Below are 15,821 nucleotides of genomic sequence, written 5' to 3' on the forward strand. Positions count from 1 at the left end.
CTCTACCCCGATATAACGCGATCCGATATAACACGAATTAGGATATAACGCGGTAAAGCAGTGCTCCGGGGGGGGGGGGGCGGGGCTGCGCACTCCGACAGATAAAAGCAAGTTTGATATAATGCAGTTTCACCTATAACACAGTAAGATTTTTTGGCTCCTGAGGACAGCGTTATATTGGGGTAGGGTGTATAAGAATTAAAAGAAGCAGTGTATTATAACCAGGACCATTTCCATCCCTCTCAAGGGATGTTGGCTTCTCAAGGATTATTTTGGGATGGTGGCTGATGGAGATGTGGTCAGCTGTTTAGCAGGCTTCCTTCCTTTCTCTCTCTCTCTCTCTTCAAAGAAGAGAGTCTTGCGTTATAGGATGAATGCTAAAAGATTCTTGAGCTCAGGTGGAAGCAATGTCCACAGCCTAAGGTCCTAGCTAGAAGAAGTGGCAAAGAAATAAAATTATTATGCACATGGTTAAAATATAAATAGTAGGACAGCCAACTGTTTCTGATAATGCATAACAAATGCAATGGTAACAAGAGACAAAATTATTAATTGTAAATATATAGAGACTTCAATGAACAGGTTATAAAATACACTAGTAATGAATATTGTATTTGTGTAACTCAGCTAATGCAGATAGCCAGAGATTGCTCATAAAAGCAATAATAATATACAAACTCCCCAGCAGATTACCTTGAGTACATGAAACAGCATTTAGAAATTAAACTTCAGACTCTACTGTCCTCCCTCCCCCCTCACATTCTCTCTCTCTCTCTCTCTTTTTCTCAGACACACACAGTAATAGTCCCTGCCATCTGCAGCTATATATTTTTCAAAAGTTTAGCATTTTGTTTTTAGAACCTTAACGATGAGTAAAATGTCAAGTCACCCAGAAAATAATCATAGGCATGACAACTAAATGTTAGATCAGCTTGTCTGTCTAGAACATAGTTCACAGTAGAGCTGCACTCACCTGTTTTGGAGATAGCACAAGTAGAGTGCAGATAGGCAGAGGTACTGTGGGCATTAGCTGGTAAATCTTCAAAGAGCTATGCAAGATTTTAGCAGCATGACTCCTATTGATTCTAATAAAAATCAATTATTTTCATTAATGACTTGGATAATGGATGCTTATTAATTAATGCTTATAAAATTTGTGGCCGATCCCAGGCTGGGAGGAGTTGCTAGCACTCTGTAGGGATTAGAATTTAAAATGACCTTCACAAATTGGAGAATTGGTCTGAAATCAACAAGATGAAATTCAATAAAGACAAGTGGCAAAATACAATACTTGGGAAAGAAAAATCAAATGGACAACTACAAAATAAGGATTAACTGGCTAGGTAGAAACACTGCTGAAAAGGATCTGGGGTTTAGAGTGGATCAAAAACTGAATATGAGCCAACAATATGATGTAGCTGAGCAAAAGGTTAATATCATACTGAGGTGTATTAACAGGAGTGTCGTATGTTGCACATGGGAGATAGATTTGAGGGGGTGGACGCTCCTAATAACAGTCTTTAAATCTATAAATAGGACTGCTACTAATAGGACCATGATCAATTGTTCATCATGTCCTCTGCAATTGGGACAAGAAGTTAGCAGCAGCAAAAGGGATTTTGGATAAATATTAGGGAAAACTTTTTAATTATTAGAGTAATAAAGTTCTGAAATAGGCTTCCAAGGGTGGTTGTGGAATCCCCATCGCTGGAGGTTTTTAAGAGTAGGTTAGACAAACACCTGTCAGGGATGGGCTAGGTATACTTGGTTCTGCCGCAGCTTCGGGGGCTGAATCAGATGACCACTTCAGGTCCTTTCCAGCTCTCCATTTCTATGATTCTATGTAACTACAAAAAATCTTTCAAAGTTTACTCTCTAAAAAAAACAAACTCCAGATTACTTTTGGAGATTAGTACATGTTATTTATGACAGGAAACAATCATGTAGGTTCAACAGCAAAGCACATCTTGTCATGATTTGTGGCCTACATGAAATTCAGCTAAAAGGACTGTTGCCGTCATTGATGAATGAAGGTGATAACTAAAACTGATACTCTTCTCCCTTCAATAAAAATTAAAAAACAGAATCAGGTTGTCACAGAGATGAGATAGAGTGTGTATCTCTCCCACTCTCCCCATTTTCAAATAATTTAAATGGTCACATCAATGATGTAACAACTATAATGTTAGAAATGTGCAATGAGGAATTTCTACAAAGCTATATTTCTCCAGCATTTCCACAATTTCTTTTTTTCATTTTTTCCTTCTGTTCTTCCGTCATTTAGACACTATGTTGTAAATGATAGGAAGGTAGCTAGACAATTGCTCAGTAGGATGCAAGCTAAAGCCTTTAGCTACAATATCATAATCTTACAATTCAGAAACAGACCCATAGCAGTGAACATAACCTAAAGAAGTTGAATGTAACCTGGCCAGAGACTATTGTCCACAGAAAATGTTTATGTTGTAGGTGGACTCAGGAAAGAACATTTGAAATTGAAGTCATCTTTAGTAAGAATTATAAAAGTTACATTAACATTCTGAGCTGTTCATCTGGAATTCAGGCTTCACTTTAACCCAGCTTTCTGGGGCAGAATCCTTATCTCACTAAATATGAGTTTTGCCCTAAATTTTTCTTTCCTTTATGCTGCAAAAAGAATGCAGTTATCCTATCATCTCTATCTTTCTTATTTCTGATGCGCCTATTCCATTGGTATTCAAGCACCTCAATATCACATTTTCTGGAAGGCTTTTAAAGTTTATGCAAGACCTTTTCTTCTGGCCTGGGCAGCTGGATGTAATCCAGAAATAATAGGAGCTTATGGCCATATATGTAATTTTTTTCTGTCAGGCTGAACTCAGCAACCTATCTCTTTCAAAGGTATCCATTATTATCATAATAAGGGTACTACCAGTTTGCTTGCCCCCTGTGTCTTTCCATCTGCGTATCCAGTAACATCTGTTTGCAAAGATCAGTTCCTTCATTGGGTCAAATCTCACCAGCTCAGAGATGATTTTAATAATAAACACTATGGAGTCTCTACTTTCAACCAGAGTAGGAATCTCCACACTTTAATATCCTTTGCCTTTATTGGTCATTGATGATCTTTAACCTCTTTTCAGCCTGCACTAGAGTTCATGCTGCACAGGCTCTGAAGAGATTGTTTTTGTGTTCTGCCTGAAAACTCTTAACATGCTCTCAACTACGTTTAATTTTTGTTCCACTCCTCTCATTCTCTTTCTTAGTCCTTTATTCAGAGGACACTGTTCCAGCTTTCCCTTCCAGTAAAGAAAGAGTAATCTTTACCTTACCCATTTTGTTTATTAAAAGCTTCCAACAGCTCTTTGATGGCAGTGTTGCTAGTTCTACTGTGACAAAGAAGGGGATGCCCAGCAGGGGGAAAACAATATGATACCCTTTCAGCTCCAGGTCAAGCTGGACAGCATGGAACAAAAAAGTGATGTTTCTCAATGGTTTCAGTTTTGTGTCTGTCTTGTAGCAAAATATGTGCCCTTAGCTGTGTAACATAAGCAATTAGTCTCATAATTAGCAATTAGTAACATCAGCATTAGACTCAACAACTGAGGAGCAAATTCAGGATATGCCTAACTCTATTCACTGATCATCAAAACTTTTGAAAAAATGTTCTTTTGGTCAAATTCATCCCTTGTTTAAGCAAGCACAGTTGCACTGAAGATAGAGGGCTTTTTCTGGCTCTGGATTTCCACTGTTGTTGTTGTAGGGTTTTTTAATATTATTCTTCTGCTATATTTTATGCGTGTATTTATAAACAATGCTCACTCTTCTTTACTTTATAAACAAGGAGATCCTTACCAAATGCTTCGATGCTCACATTCTGATGTCTTGAGTATTCTACTTTTAAATAACTTTATTTGCACTTCTTAAGAAATTAATAACTAGAAAAGGATATTAAGAAAGGCATGTATATTTAAAATTACAAAGGAGAATGGTAATTAAAATTATTGGGGGAGATTTTCAAGGGCAAAAATGGCAGCCAGGGTATTGAATTTCAAGGAAAGTTGGGTGCCTGACTCCCTCTGTCCTCTTGAAAATCTCTCCCAATAATTTTAATTATTCTCTTGTGTGATTTAAAATATATGCACCTTAACATACTTTTCTTATTAAAACTGAATATAACAAGGAGTTACTATACCATTGTTTCCCTTTTAGAGTATCACTGCTTGGGAGACGTCTCCTGAAATAATTTGTAACTCTTGGAATCACAACACATGAAGTTAGTCTAGAAATTTGAAGAGTGAAGATGTCTCTGATGGAATAATAAGAACCCATTTCTTTCAGCATGATAGCTTTTTGTTTGTACTAATTTTGTGCAAGTACATTTATGGTGACAGCTAGTATGCTAACTGTCTGAGGAATAAGTGAATCAGACATTGTGGAGTAGATTCCAGTTATTTGATGCAGAATAGGCTTCAATGTTCATCTCACTTTTTCTCTTCTTAGACTTTTTTTGCCAACAATTTCTAAGCTACAATAAAATGTTCTGTGTATATACTCTAATCAACATTTAAGGGAGTCAATATTTCCTTGGGAATAGTCTCCTGAGTCCCAGTCCAGTGCCCTGGGTTCAGTTCTGGGTCTGGCACTGGCCTGCTGAACGAACATCAACAAATCTCTTCCCCTCCCTGTGCCTCAGTTTCCCCATCTCTAAAATAGAATTAATGATAATGACTTCTTTTGTAAAGTGCTTTGAGAGCTACAGATGAAAAGCACTGTATCAGAGATAGGTATTATTATTAGGAGGAGGATTTTGGTTATAAATTACACACCACTGATCTCCATGAAGATGCATGCAGTGCACTTCAGAGTTAAATTTGGTCTTTGGTTTTTAAGAGGTAAAGAAAATATATCTTTCTCATGGTCTTTATACGGGGGGCAGGGTATGTGAAGAAAGATCATGTGCCTGATGAATTTTTTTATGTATATTTATTTCAGGCCCTGCTTGATACGCAGAATCTTTTGAGAGCTCAGATTACAAATTTTACTTTCAACCTGGGATTTTCAGGGAAATTTTACCACACAGGTAAGAATGAAAATCTAAAATCGCTTTCATTTTGATTGGAAGTATCTTTGTAGTGTAGGGGAAGTAGAAATGACATTGATTATACAGCTTTGGTATTAAATGAAATGGGATGATACGGAAGTGCACTCAGGTTCTGAATAAAGAGGAAAGCTTCCTTCACAAGAATATAACAAATAGAACAGGTTGCCTCAGAGCATATACCATAATTGTGTGACTTACTGGGTCAAACTGTATTCCTGAAGGATGGTTTACATTGACTAACCCTTATGTTGAAGCAGTATTCTCCATGAGACTAGTGTCTGAGGTATATAAATACATTTTTCCAGTTTTCCTATATTGTATTAAACCAACTAGATCCACCTATATAAATTATTCTGCATATATTTACACAGTGTCTTTGTAGATTAGACATATAGTGATACTTTTTAAAACCTCTTAAGCATGTATTATGAGTGAAAGCTGAACAGACCCTTAACTTCAATTTACATGTAGGAAATTCAGGAATGCATATAGGTCAGATCTAGTGCATACATCCAAAAAATTATACCTAAATACTCATATCTTCTATTAAAAATGGTAATTTCCATTCACAACCAAGTAAAGAATATGTTCAAAACATTGCTTTACGTTTAAACTGGTTTGACAAAGTAAGAGCTCTCTGAACTATTCTTGTGGGGTTTATCCATCAATGCAAATTTTAAATCAAGTTTGGAAGTTTTTCAATAAGACATGATGTGGTTCAAATAGGAATTATTTTGGGAGAAGTTCTAAGGTATGTGTTTGTGCAGGAGGTCATACTTGATGATCAGAGTCGACCCTTCTGGCCTTAGAAGCTATGAATCTGTGAATGTCATGTTGGTAGCTACTCCAGAATAAGGGCCGCGTGAGAAGTACTGAGAACCTTGAATGAGAAGTCAAGTGTCCTCAATGCCTGCTGACTCCAAGGAGTTCAGTACCTCTCCTGATCAAGTCCTAAGGTCCCAGTCCTGTAAAGGGATTTGCAAGAGCAGATCCCTATTCCCACAGTCCCTTTGACATCTTTCCACAATCAGAGCTTGTTATCAAAGGCAGCATAGAGAAGAAGCCATTAAAAAGTAAACATTTACAAAGTAAACATGTGAGAGCTATTAACACAGAGTTGTCACATATATTTCCTATTCTAGATATAAGGAAAAACTGTAGTAATCTCTTACTTTTAATAGCAGCCACTTTATTCACCGTATTCATATTTTATAATTATTTCTAGATTCTATCAGACTCAAATTTCTTCTTGTGATCAGCTGATATACCCATTAGCCTGTAAAAGGCAAACTGTTTGTTTGTAAAACAGGTAGTAAATTGGTGTATATTCGCCATCCACTCAATTTTCAAAATCCAAAATGGCCAACACAGAACACATATCCCATTTCAGAAAAGTTTCCCAGGAGGATTTACATCATTATTAAGAAAGTAAATTGTGACTGTTTTCTTGACCACTATGTAAAATATTGGTCTTGGAGTAGACTCAGTGTGAGATAACGTGTAGAGCTTCAGGTTTCAACCATTAATCTTTCTGTTTCTTAGGATATATTTTACTGCTTTCGTCGTGTGTGTAACACAATTAACAAAATTCCAGTGTGTTTGTCTTTCAAAAAGACATACGGGGAAAAACAAAGAAAAATGTAATCTCTTATAATGTTCATGTTATTGAATTACTGCTGTTTGGATGCTTCCTTTCTGAAACTTTGCTCTGATCAAGTAAATTTGAGAATAATTTCTATGGCTAAGATTATTGAAAATTAGTTTCTATATTTAGTCACCTAAACCCATATTTAAACACCCAAACAAGTGGCCTGATTTTCAAAACTGTTGAGCACTCATCAAAGAGCGTCAGCAGCAGTTGCTGGGTGTTCAGCATTTGTGAAAATCATGCCACTTATTTAAATGCCTAACTTTAGGGCTCATCTCTGAAAATCTCAGTTTGTTTTTAATCCTTCTTTTATATAAGAAATAAAGAAAAATGTTAATGACTGAAGCTCTTTGCTTTTGGTGGAACTCTCAAATTTGCCAGGTTTGACTGTGTAATGTTCCAGGAAAGTGCTGGAAGCCTCCTGAAATATTTAAAACTTGATTGGACAAAACTCTTAGAATATACTGTCTGGCACAAACCTGCAATGAGGGAGGAAGATGGATAATATGACCTCTTCTGTCTTGAATGCCAGGTGATATTGTATTATAACTTACAGTATCTTCTGTTTATTTGTCATCATGGCACATGTAGTTCTGTGTGGAAAAAGCACTAATATCTTCTGACCAAATCTGAGGTCCTTAATTAAGCAAAATTTCCCACTGACTTCAATTAGAGCTTTGTTTGATTAAAGGCCACAGATTTTAGCCCTTCATATAAGTAACCAATACAGAAGTTTGAATCATCAGATAGGTAAACAACCAAAACAAACAAACAAACAAACAAAACTTCTATGCAAGCATAATAGAACAGCTGTAGAAATAGAAAGAAAGAAAGAAGGGATAAGGCATTAAGTAGGCAGAAAGGCAATGTGTTACACAGGGAAGCAGATATTATATGCTGCCAGAACAAAGAAACAATCATGCATGCAAAATAGGACCACATTAGGGACAGAGAGAGACAAAAGACAACACAAGATGATGTCAGAGTTGAAGGACATTAATATGAAATCAAGGAAGTGAGGTGATATGTAGGAATGAGACTGAGAAATGCAAAATGATTGATTCAAAGCTAAAGTAGAACATACAGGGTTAGATTGTGTCTGACTCTTGTGGTGATTACATGGGAGAGGGGTGGGATGAGAACACTTGTCTTCATTCTTTCTTGAATGCATTGGTCCCTGCTAGCATTCCCTGAGGTCCTAGCCACCCCAACGGGAGGGAGGCAGGAAAGGGAGTCTGAGAAGATATGGCCCCCACCCGCTCACTCCACGCCACAGAGGGGAGCAGATACTGTCCCTTCCTGAGGCTGCACAATCCCTCCCAGAACTTCAGGGATAGCACAGATCCACATGCAGGTGTACGGTACAAGCTGAGCCATATTGTAAAATAGTAAATAATTACTATGGAACTGGCTCAACATCGGAGCATCCCTGAAATGACCATATTGTTAAAATCAGAAAGCCAGCTTAAAGATCCCAGACAGGTTGCTGCATCATTACATCTGACTGCCCCCATTTTTCCTTTCTAACATGAGTCTCTAACTCAATTTCCCCAGCTGGAGATAGAGATAAAATCATGGAAAAAGCAAAGGTTCACTGGAAGAAAGAGGAAAATATGAAGGGGAGTTAGAGATAGATAGTTCAATGTGATTGGTGCAGAAAGTAGAGTAGCTGAATGTTTGGTTTGGTTTGTTTGGAAGAGAAATCAGATTAGTGAAGTAAAAGAATAAGTAAATAAAATCAGTAATTACATTTGATGTGAAATGATAATGGCAACATGATGCTTACAGAAGCTAAAACAGGATTTTTAAATGTGTATGGTTTATGGGAAGAAGCAATATACAACTGGATAAGCAGGAAATTGACATGTCATGAGATCATGAACAAGGTAAGAATTAGAAGGGAAGAAAAAGGAATAGAGTGGCATAGGATAATTTGAAGAGGCTGGTAGGAGAATACTTCAGAAAAGCATATGTAATGAAAAAGGGAAGGCAGGATTGATTGCAACGGGAGTTTTGTCTGAATAAATTACACTGAATAAGACTTGTTAACACTGTCGTTTATCCTCTTCAATACTCCATCTTTTTATAGGTCTGTTTTTTAGCTGCTTTTTGTATTAGCTTCTAATGTTACTTGTGCAGTACATAAATGAGACGACAGTGTTATATCATGCATTTTGAGGGTTGCTCAATCTCATAGAGAGGAAGGTGTGTTTTTCCACTATATTATATGGGAAGAGAAGAGGTTGTGTATTCAAGAGCTCTTAAAATCCTTATTTAACATCACTGTAATATCAAATTTGTTTGAAATATTTTTGGTGTCTAATATTACATTGCTAACGTTCCTCTTGTTTTTCCTAATGATTTAACAACATAACAAACCTGGAGAGTTTGTTTTTGGGGAATATTTTTGCAGGAACTGAAGAGGAGGATGAAGGTGATGACCTGTTGTTGGGGTCTGTGGATGAGTTCTGGTGGTTTCCCCATATGTGGAGTCACATGCAGCCTCATCTCTTCCATAATGAATCATCACTGGTAGAGCAGATGATTCTCAACAAAAAATTTGCCTTAGTAAGTAACATCTTTGCATGGTATACTTAATAGAGCTGTATGAGAATCAGAATTGGTTTTTCAGGAAATGCTGCAATTGCAAATTTTATTTTTATTCTGAATCAGAATTTTTCAATCAAAAAACCCTGAAATTTCCCATGAAATGAAAATTTAAAAAAAAATTCATTTTGGGTCAACTGAAAACTTCAATTTTGATAAAATTGCAAACTTTTTTTCCCTATTTTGACTTTTTTATTTTACATTATAATTTATACTATAATATAAAATAAATTTTGAAACAAAAAATTCTTTTGACATGAAAAATCAAAACAATCCATTAAGGTTGAAATGCTTCATTTTGATTCAGTTTTCTAAATAGAATTTTGTCAACATCAGGACATTCCCTCAGAAAGTTTCAAATTTGGTGAAGTGGCACTTTCCAATGAAAAAACGTTCTGGTGGAAAATTTTCAGCTAACTGCAATGTTTGCATAATGAAATATAGTCCTTGTCTGTCCTTCAGAACTTTCAAAGCTTTTTCTCTGCTTTGAAATCTAGTAAAATCTCTCAAGTTTATTAATGTATATTACAATTACCCATTTGATCAGTTTATGTATAAAAATAGCTGTTCTGAAAAGCATAGACTTTGCTAAGTAATTATATATTTACAGAAAGGTACTGAAAAAAAAATTTCAATGAAAACCTGAAAGAAAAATAAAATGAGACATACAGGTATAAGAAAATTAGGGAAAGAAAAATGTACTTGGTTTGATTCTGCCATTCAGTTTCATGTAACAAAAAAAAAAAACAGAGGTCTCACCCGTGTACATTATACTATACTGCTTGTTTACAGATGTGAATGCTGATAATTTTGAACTATAGTAATCTGGTGTAAAATACATTTTATTGTTTAAAATCATATTCATTTTCACTATTTAAGAATTCACTGTTGGCTAACCTCGAGCAGCTTTCCCGTGTGGGAGCACTGGAGGAGGGGTGGGAGAGAAAGCGTAGGGAGTGTTTCTCCCCTAACACATTCATACATGAGTTAGTCATAATTTGGTTCTCAGTGCTGGAGGATGTAAGGAGAGTCAGATGAGATTAGCTATTGACAGGACTAACAGCCCCAGAGAGGCTGTTTTTTTGTGGCCTAAAAATAGGCACAGGGCTCAGGAATGACAGTATACATGTTGAATAGGTGTTGCAAAGGGCTACACCTCCCCTGTGGTTTCAAGAACTATTGAGCCTAATTCTCCTTTTGCTTATACTATTGTAAACCAGGAGTAACTCCATTTGAAATCAGTGGAATTGCCCTGGTAATGTGAGAGGAGAATTGGGTCCATTATACTATTATCAGTTTGGACACTATTTATATTTACTCCTTCAAAAAGAAAATTTGAGCATTTAAATGTATTATTTTGGTTGGAAAAAGGGTTGCCAAGTGTCTAATCGCACAAACCCAAACACCCTTGCCCCGTCCCCTGCCCCTTCTCTGATGCCCCGCCCCCACACACTCCATCCTCCCTTCCTCCATCGCTCGCTGTCCTCCACCCTTACTCACTTTCTGGGGCAGGAGGTTGGTGTGCAGGTTTTGGGCTGGCGGGTAGGGCCGAGGGATTTGGAGTATGGGAGGGGGCTGAGCCTGGTGCAGGAGCGGGTGTGTGGTGTGGGCTCTGGGAGGGAGTTTGGGTTCAGAAGGGGGCTCGGAATGGGGCTGAGGGGTGCGGAGTGTGGGAGTGGCCTTGGGGGTGGGGCAAGGAGTTCGGGGTGTAGGCTCCGGCTGGGCGGCGCTTACCTCGGGTGGCTCCCAGAAGCAGCCGGCATGTCTGGCTCCTAGGCTCAGGGGCAGCCAGAGGGCTCTGTGCATTGCCCCTGCCTGCAGCTCCTATTGGCTGCACTTCCCGGACAATGTGAGCTGCGGAGTCGGCACTCAAGGAGGGGGCAGCGCGCAGAGATCCTCTGGCTGTACCTGCACCTAGGATCCAGAGAGATGTGTCAGTTGCTTCCAGGAGCCACATGGAGTCAGGACAGGTAGGGAGCCTGCCTTAGCTCCGCTGTGCCACCGACTGGACTTTTAGTGGCCTATTAAAATCTCCCAGATTCGTTTCAGCCACCGGGAGATCAATTCCCAGCCAGTCTGGGAGCGTTGGCAACACTAGTTGGAAAACTTGTTAATTTATTATTAATTTTTAATGCAAAGAGTAACTAAAACACATAAAGAATTACTCCAGTGATAGACCATTGTTCTAATTTCTTTTGAGATAACTAAGTTGCAAGTCATATTAAACTAAATACTTCCAAAAGTTATGAAATAGTCATATTTTATCTTATAGCTTTGCATTTGAGACATAATTAACAAGTATATTTATACACACTCATGCGTGCGCACATCCCCACACACACAGGCTGCATGACTGAGAACAAAAATATGTTTTCCGTTTTTTTTCTTTTCAATAAAACCTTCCTTTCTCCCTTTAAAAATGTTCATCTTGACATCTGAAAATGTGTAACTGGATTTATAATTTATGATTTCACAAAAAGAAAACAATTAATACTTCAGAATAACCAGGTAGTGTATTTTAGAATTTAATTCAATAATTATATGTAGAATCTGGGATTTCAAATGCATATTGTCATGTGGTTTTACAACTAAGCATTGCTGCTACCTATGAACAAAAGATTGTATTACATCACACAGTAGTATTTGAAAGCTATATTAAAGGTTCTCAAAAGTGACAGATAAGTAGCTCCTTAAACTTGTATTTGTAACAGAGAACATCCCATTCTTTCACAAAATGAGCCACATGTAGACTTTCAAGTGTCCTGGTGACGCTGACTAGCTCTATCACTAACAGTCAAAGATGACAAGGATTTGATAGCCGAGATTAGAACTAACCAAACAACCACTGGAATGTACAAATCACCCAATTTTCACAAAACAAGGCTGTATAAGTAAGGTTGTATTCTGTTTATATGGTATGTTTACCCAAAAAAACGATATTAAAAGTATGTTAAGGACTGACACACAACAATAAAAATAAGTAAATCAGATATATAACTGTTTTGCAACACTTAGGCCAAAGTCCATCAAGAAAGTATTTGAAGGTGCACAAGTGTTCAAAACTACCCCCAACTGTGATTACTTTAGCTTTATTGTTTTGTATTAGAACTTTAATATTATGATAATGCAGTTTCTGTTCCGTAAATGTATTTGTTGGTTTTCTAGTGATTATTTTTAAATAAACATAATGGACCAAATATATCTCTAATGAAACTCCATTAACTTCACCGGATAGAATTTGATCCATTGCTTTGTTCTGCATAGGTACAAATACTCCTTCTGTTGCATATAGGATTTCTGTCAATTGTAGTTAGATTTTAAATATTTTCCCCTAAGTGTTAACTTAGAGAACTACCAGCTATCTAAGGAAATGGGATTTTGCTGGTCCAGCTCTTCATCAAACAAAAAAGGGATGGTTTTACTGTTGGTGAAAAATTGTTTTTTCTTTAATACATATTTTGGGTCAAATTTATCCCTAGTGTAACTCTTGACACATTTTAGTTACTCTTTGCACTAAAAGTTAATTAACAAAATATAGTTTCCAGCAAAAATATCATCATATAAATCATTGGTAGACTCTGCCTGGAATACTGTTTTCAGCTCTGGTCACCCCATCTCAAAGAGAATATTGCAGAAATAGGAGGAGTTCACAGACAAGAACTATTAGAAGCACATGGAAAGAGTCTGAAAAAATAGAGACTTTTCTTTAGAGCAGAAGTGAATAAGAGAGGATGTGATAAGAGTTAACAAGAATATCCCAGTTATCCTTTAAGTGCTTACTGCAGATTTTCTTGCATCTTCCTCAGAAGTAGCTGATATGGCCACTATTAGAGACAGAATTCTGGACTAGATGGACCAGTGGTCTGATCCATTTTTGCAATTCTTTTTTCCAAAGTCAGTTGGAAGACAGATTGAGATATATGAAAGACAGTTGTAGTTTACAGATTGTAAATATTGAGATTCACTTAGGTTGTTTTAAATCCAACCTGTTGTGAAATTTTCAGAAAATGAAGAAAAATGTGACATGAAAAAATAAAAGATTTTACTCTGTGTTTTTATACAGATGCATCAATTAAATGCAGTTGTGGGGCTTTCCCCCCACTGAATAGAAAGCAGTTTGCTCAGAAACTGAGAATTGAATCAGGGTGGATTTGATTTAAATCACTAGTCAAGCAGACTCGATTTAATCATGGATTTCTTCATAAAAGTGTACTCTTGTTGGTTGTTATAAACTTAATACATATTCTTCACAACTCAGAGATAGATGTAGGTTTCATTTTTAGAAGGTACACACTATACACTTTTAAAGTGATTTATTTTGAAAATTTTTCTGATTAGTTGTACAGCTATATCAGAAAATGAATGATTGGTTACTTCATCTACCAAAGGTAATTGAAGCAGATATTTATGAAGTCATTGAGAGGTGAACTATCTCCAATTCAACAGGTTAATCATTAATATTTGAAGGATTTTCTTGCCATGCTGTATTAGGAGGATAACATCACCAGACAGACATTTAAATTGTTTTATTTAACTAAAACAACAATGTTATGTATTCTGGATTGTTTGTTTTTTTTCAACAGCAAACATATAATATTTTAACAGAGCAAGCATATGAATTATTGAATTTAATAAAACATTCAAGTTTTTTAAAATCCGGTTTGTTTTTGTTAAAATTGTTTTTAACTAGAATAGTTAAATGAAATATTTTAAAAAAATTAAATCTACTATGTCAGTCAGGTCAAAAAGAGAAACTTAAAATATTGGCTTCTGCAGCTAACTCAGTCATCTTCACCTTAATTTTCCTGTTTGTTCATAATCTGGAAAAGAAAAACAAGCTTTCCTGCTTTTTCAGGTCCCAAACGATTTCTCAATTTGGAATGAATTAGTCCACAGGAAGAAAATATTCTTTCTACACCAGCAGAAGATCTACTGCTGTTAAAAGTGAGATTGTTACTTTAGCAGTCTCTGAATCCAAGTGCTTAAGTGACTTCCACCAGTTCACTGGTGTGACTTTCTTTAAAACATCATCAGCAAACATATTTCTTGAATGCTTCACCCTTAGCTCTGAAGTGAATTATAGTTGGCATTATGGAGGGATGATTGCTGGATGTCCATGATATAGCCAACTCCTTTTCTTCAGCAGTTAAGGTTTGACCCTAGTACTGAGTATTGAGAATATTTGCAAGAAAATGAGCTGTAGATAGTATTTGTCCCATTTGTTTTTTTTAATGCTTGTAATTTAACTCTGTCATTGCATATTTCTCTTTTTAAGATCTCACTCAGTTCCTTCCAAATTTCAACAGTGTCAGCAATAAAACAGCTATTTCCCTGCATTTTGTTCAAGGCTACAGGATACTCAGCATGTTTTCAACATTTCTCTTAAGCCCAATGTTCAGAACTTTGGCTGTGATGATGCCATCTATTTTTTCACGATTTTGTTCATAAACTGTAATCTGATTAGGCCAGTTCTTGATATAGTGCTCAAAACAGTCCACTACTGAATTCCATCACACATCTTGTGGGAGAGTTAGCTTGGTTCCTCCCACTTTTTTTCAGAGCAGCTGCTGCAAAGTGGTTGTTACGGAAGTATTTTGCAATTTCAAACACATTAGCCTTTATTTCTGGAACACTAAAGGCTTTGGCTAGGAGGTGCAACAAATGAGCACTGCAACCGTATGTTATTAGCTTGGGTCTCTCTTCTAAATAATTCTTCTCATCTTGGATACATTTGCAGCATTGTCAGTGACCAAGCTGCATACTAGACATTTGAAATTTTTTTCACAGTTTGTTATAGCTTTTATTTTTATTACTTCTTGTCAATATTCTGCTGTGTGTGCATTTCCTGATGTATCAATTGTTTCTGTAAGGAAGATATTCCCTTCTTCTGTTGTCACACAAACACATACAACAGGATCATTGTGGACATTGTTCCACCCATCAAGACTCAGGTTAACAATTTTATCCTGTAGACCTTTTGCACTCTGCTCAATTTCTCTTTCATACACTTTATCCAGCAATTTGCCTGCAACATCTGCTTTGTTGGGTGGACTGTATCCTGGTCTTAATGACTGAACAATGTTAATGAAGTGTGGGTTCTCAATCATACGGAAAGGAGAGTTTGTTGCTTAAACAAACCGGGCAATTTTTTCATCAATTACATCTTTTTGTAATCTGCTGGTTCTTATCACAAACTTATCAATGGTTTTTACTGGATGATGGAGATTTTTTTTTTTTTTTTTTTTTTTTTTTGCTACAGGTGATATACTGTGGCTGTGTGACATACATGATGTGACTGAAACACTATCATTGGCAGATAACTCTGAAACTATAAAAAATGATGGTGATCTTGAAGGTGGATAGTCTTCAGAATCCTGTATGTTGAGGATGGATTTTCTTAAACAAAATAAGTCAATGCAGTTATTTAATTTTTATTACCATACTGCTCATTTAGTATTACTCATTGCATTCACTGACACTCAG

General features: G+C 36.5%; 1 protein-coding gene across 1 annotated transcript in view; it reads left to right on the forward strand.

Moving 5' to 3' along the window:
• LOC117877977 (bifunctional heparan sulfate N-deacetylase/N-sulfotransferase 3) overlaps positions 1–15,821 on the forward strand; it is a 103,380-nt gene that overhangs the window by 38,192 nt on the left and 49,367 nt on the right. Inside the window, exons 3-4 of the mRNA XM_034771723.1 lie at positions 4,975–5,062; positions 9,145–9,299. Of these exons, the coding sequence (XP_034627614.1) occupies positions 4,975–5,062; positions 9,145–9,299 (243 nt within the window). The remainder of the gene's footprint in view (positions 1–4,974; positions 5,063–9,144; positions 9,300–15,821) is intronic.

This window comes from Trachemys scripta, chromosome 5 (assembly GCF_013100865.1).
Source record: "Trachemys scripta elegans isolate TJP31775 chromosome 5, CAS_Tse_1.0, whole genome shotgun sequence".
NCBI classification, from domain to species: Eukaryota; Metazoa; Chordata; order Testudines; family Emydidae; genus Trachemys; species Trachemys scripta.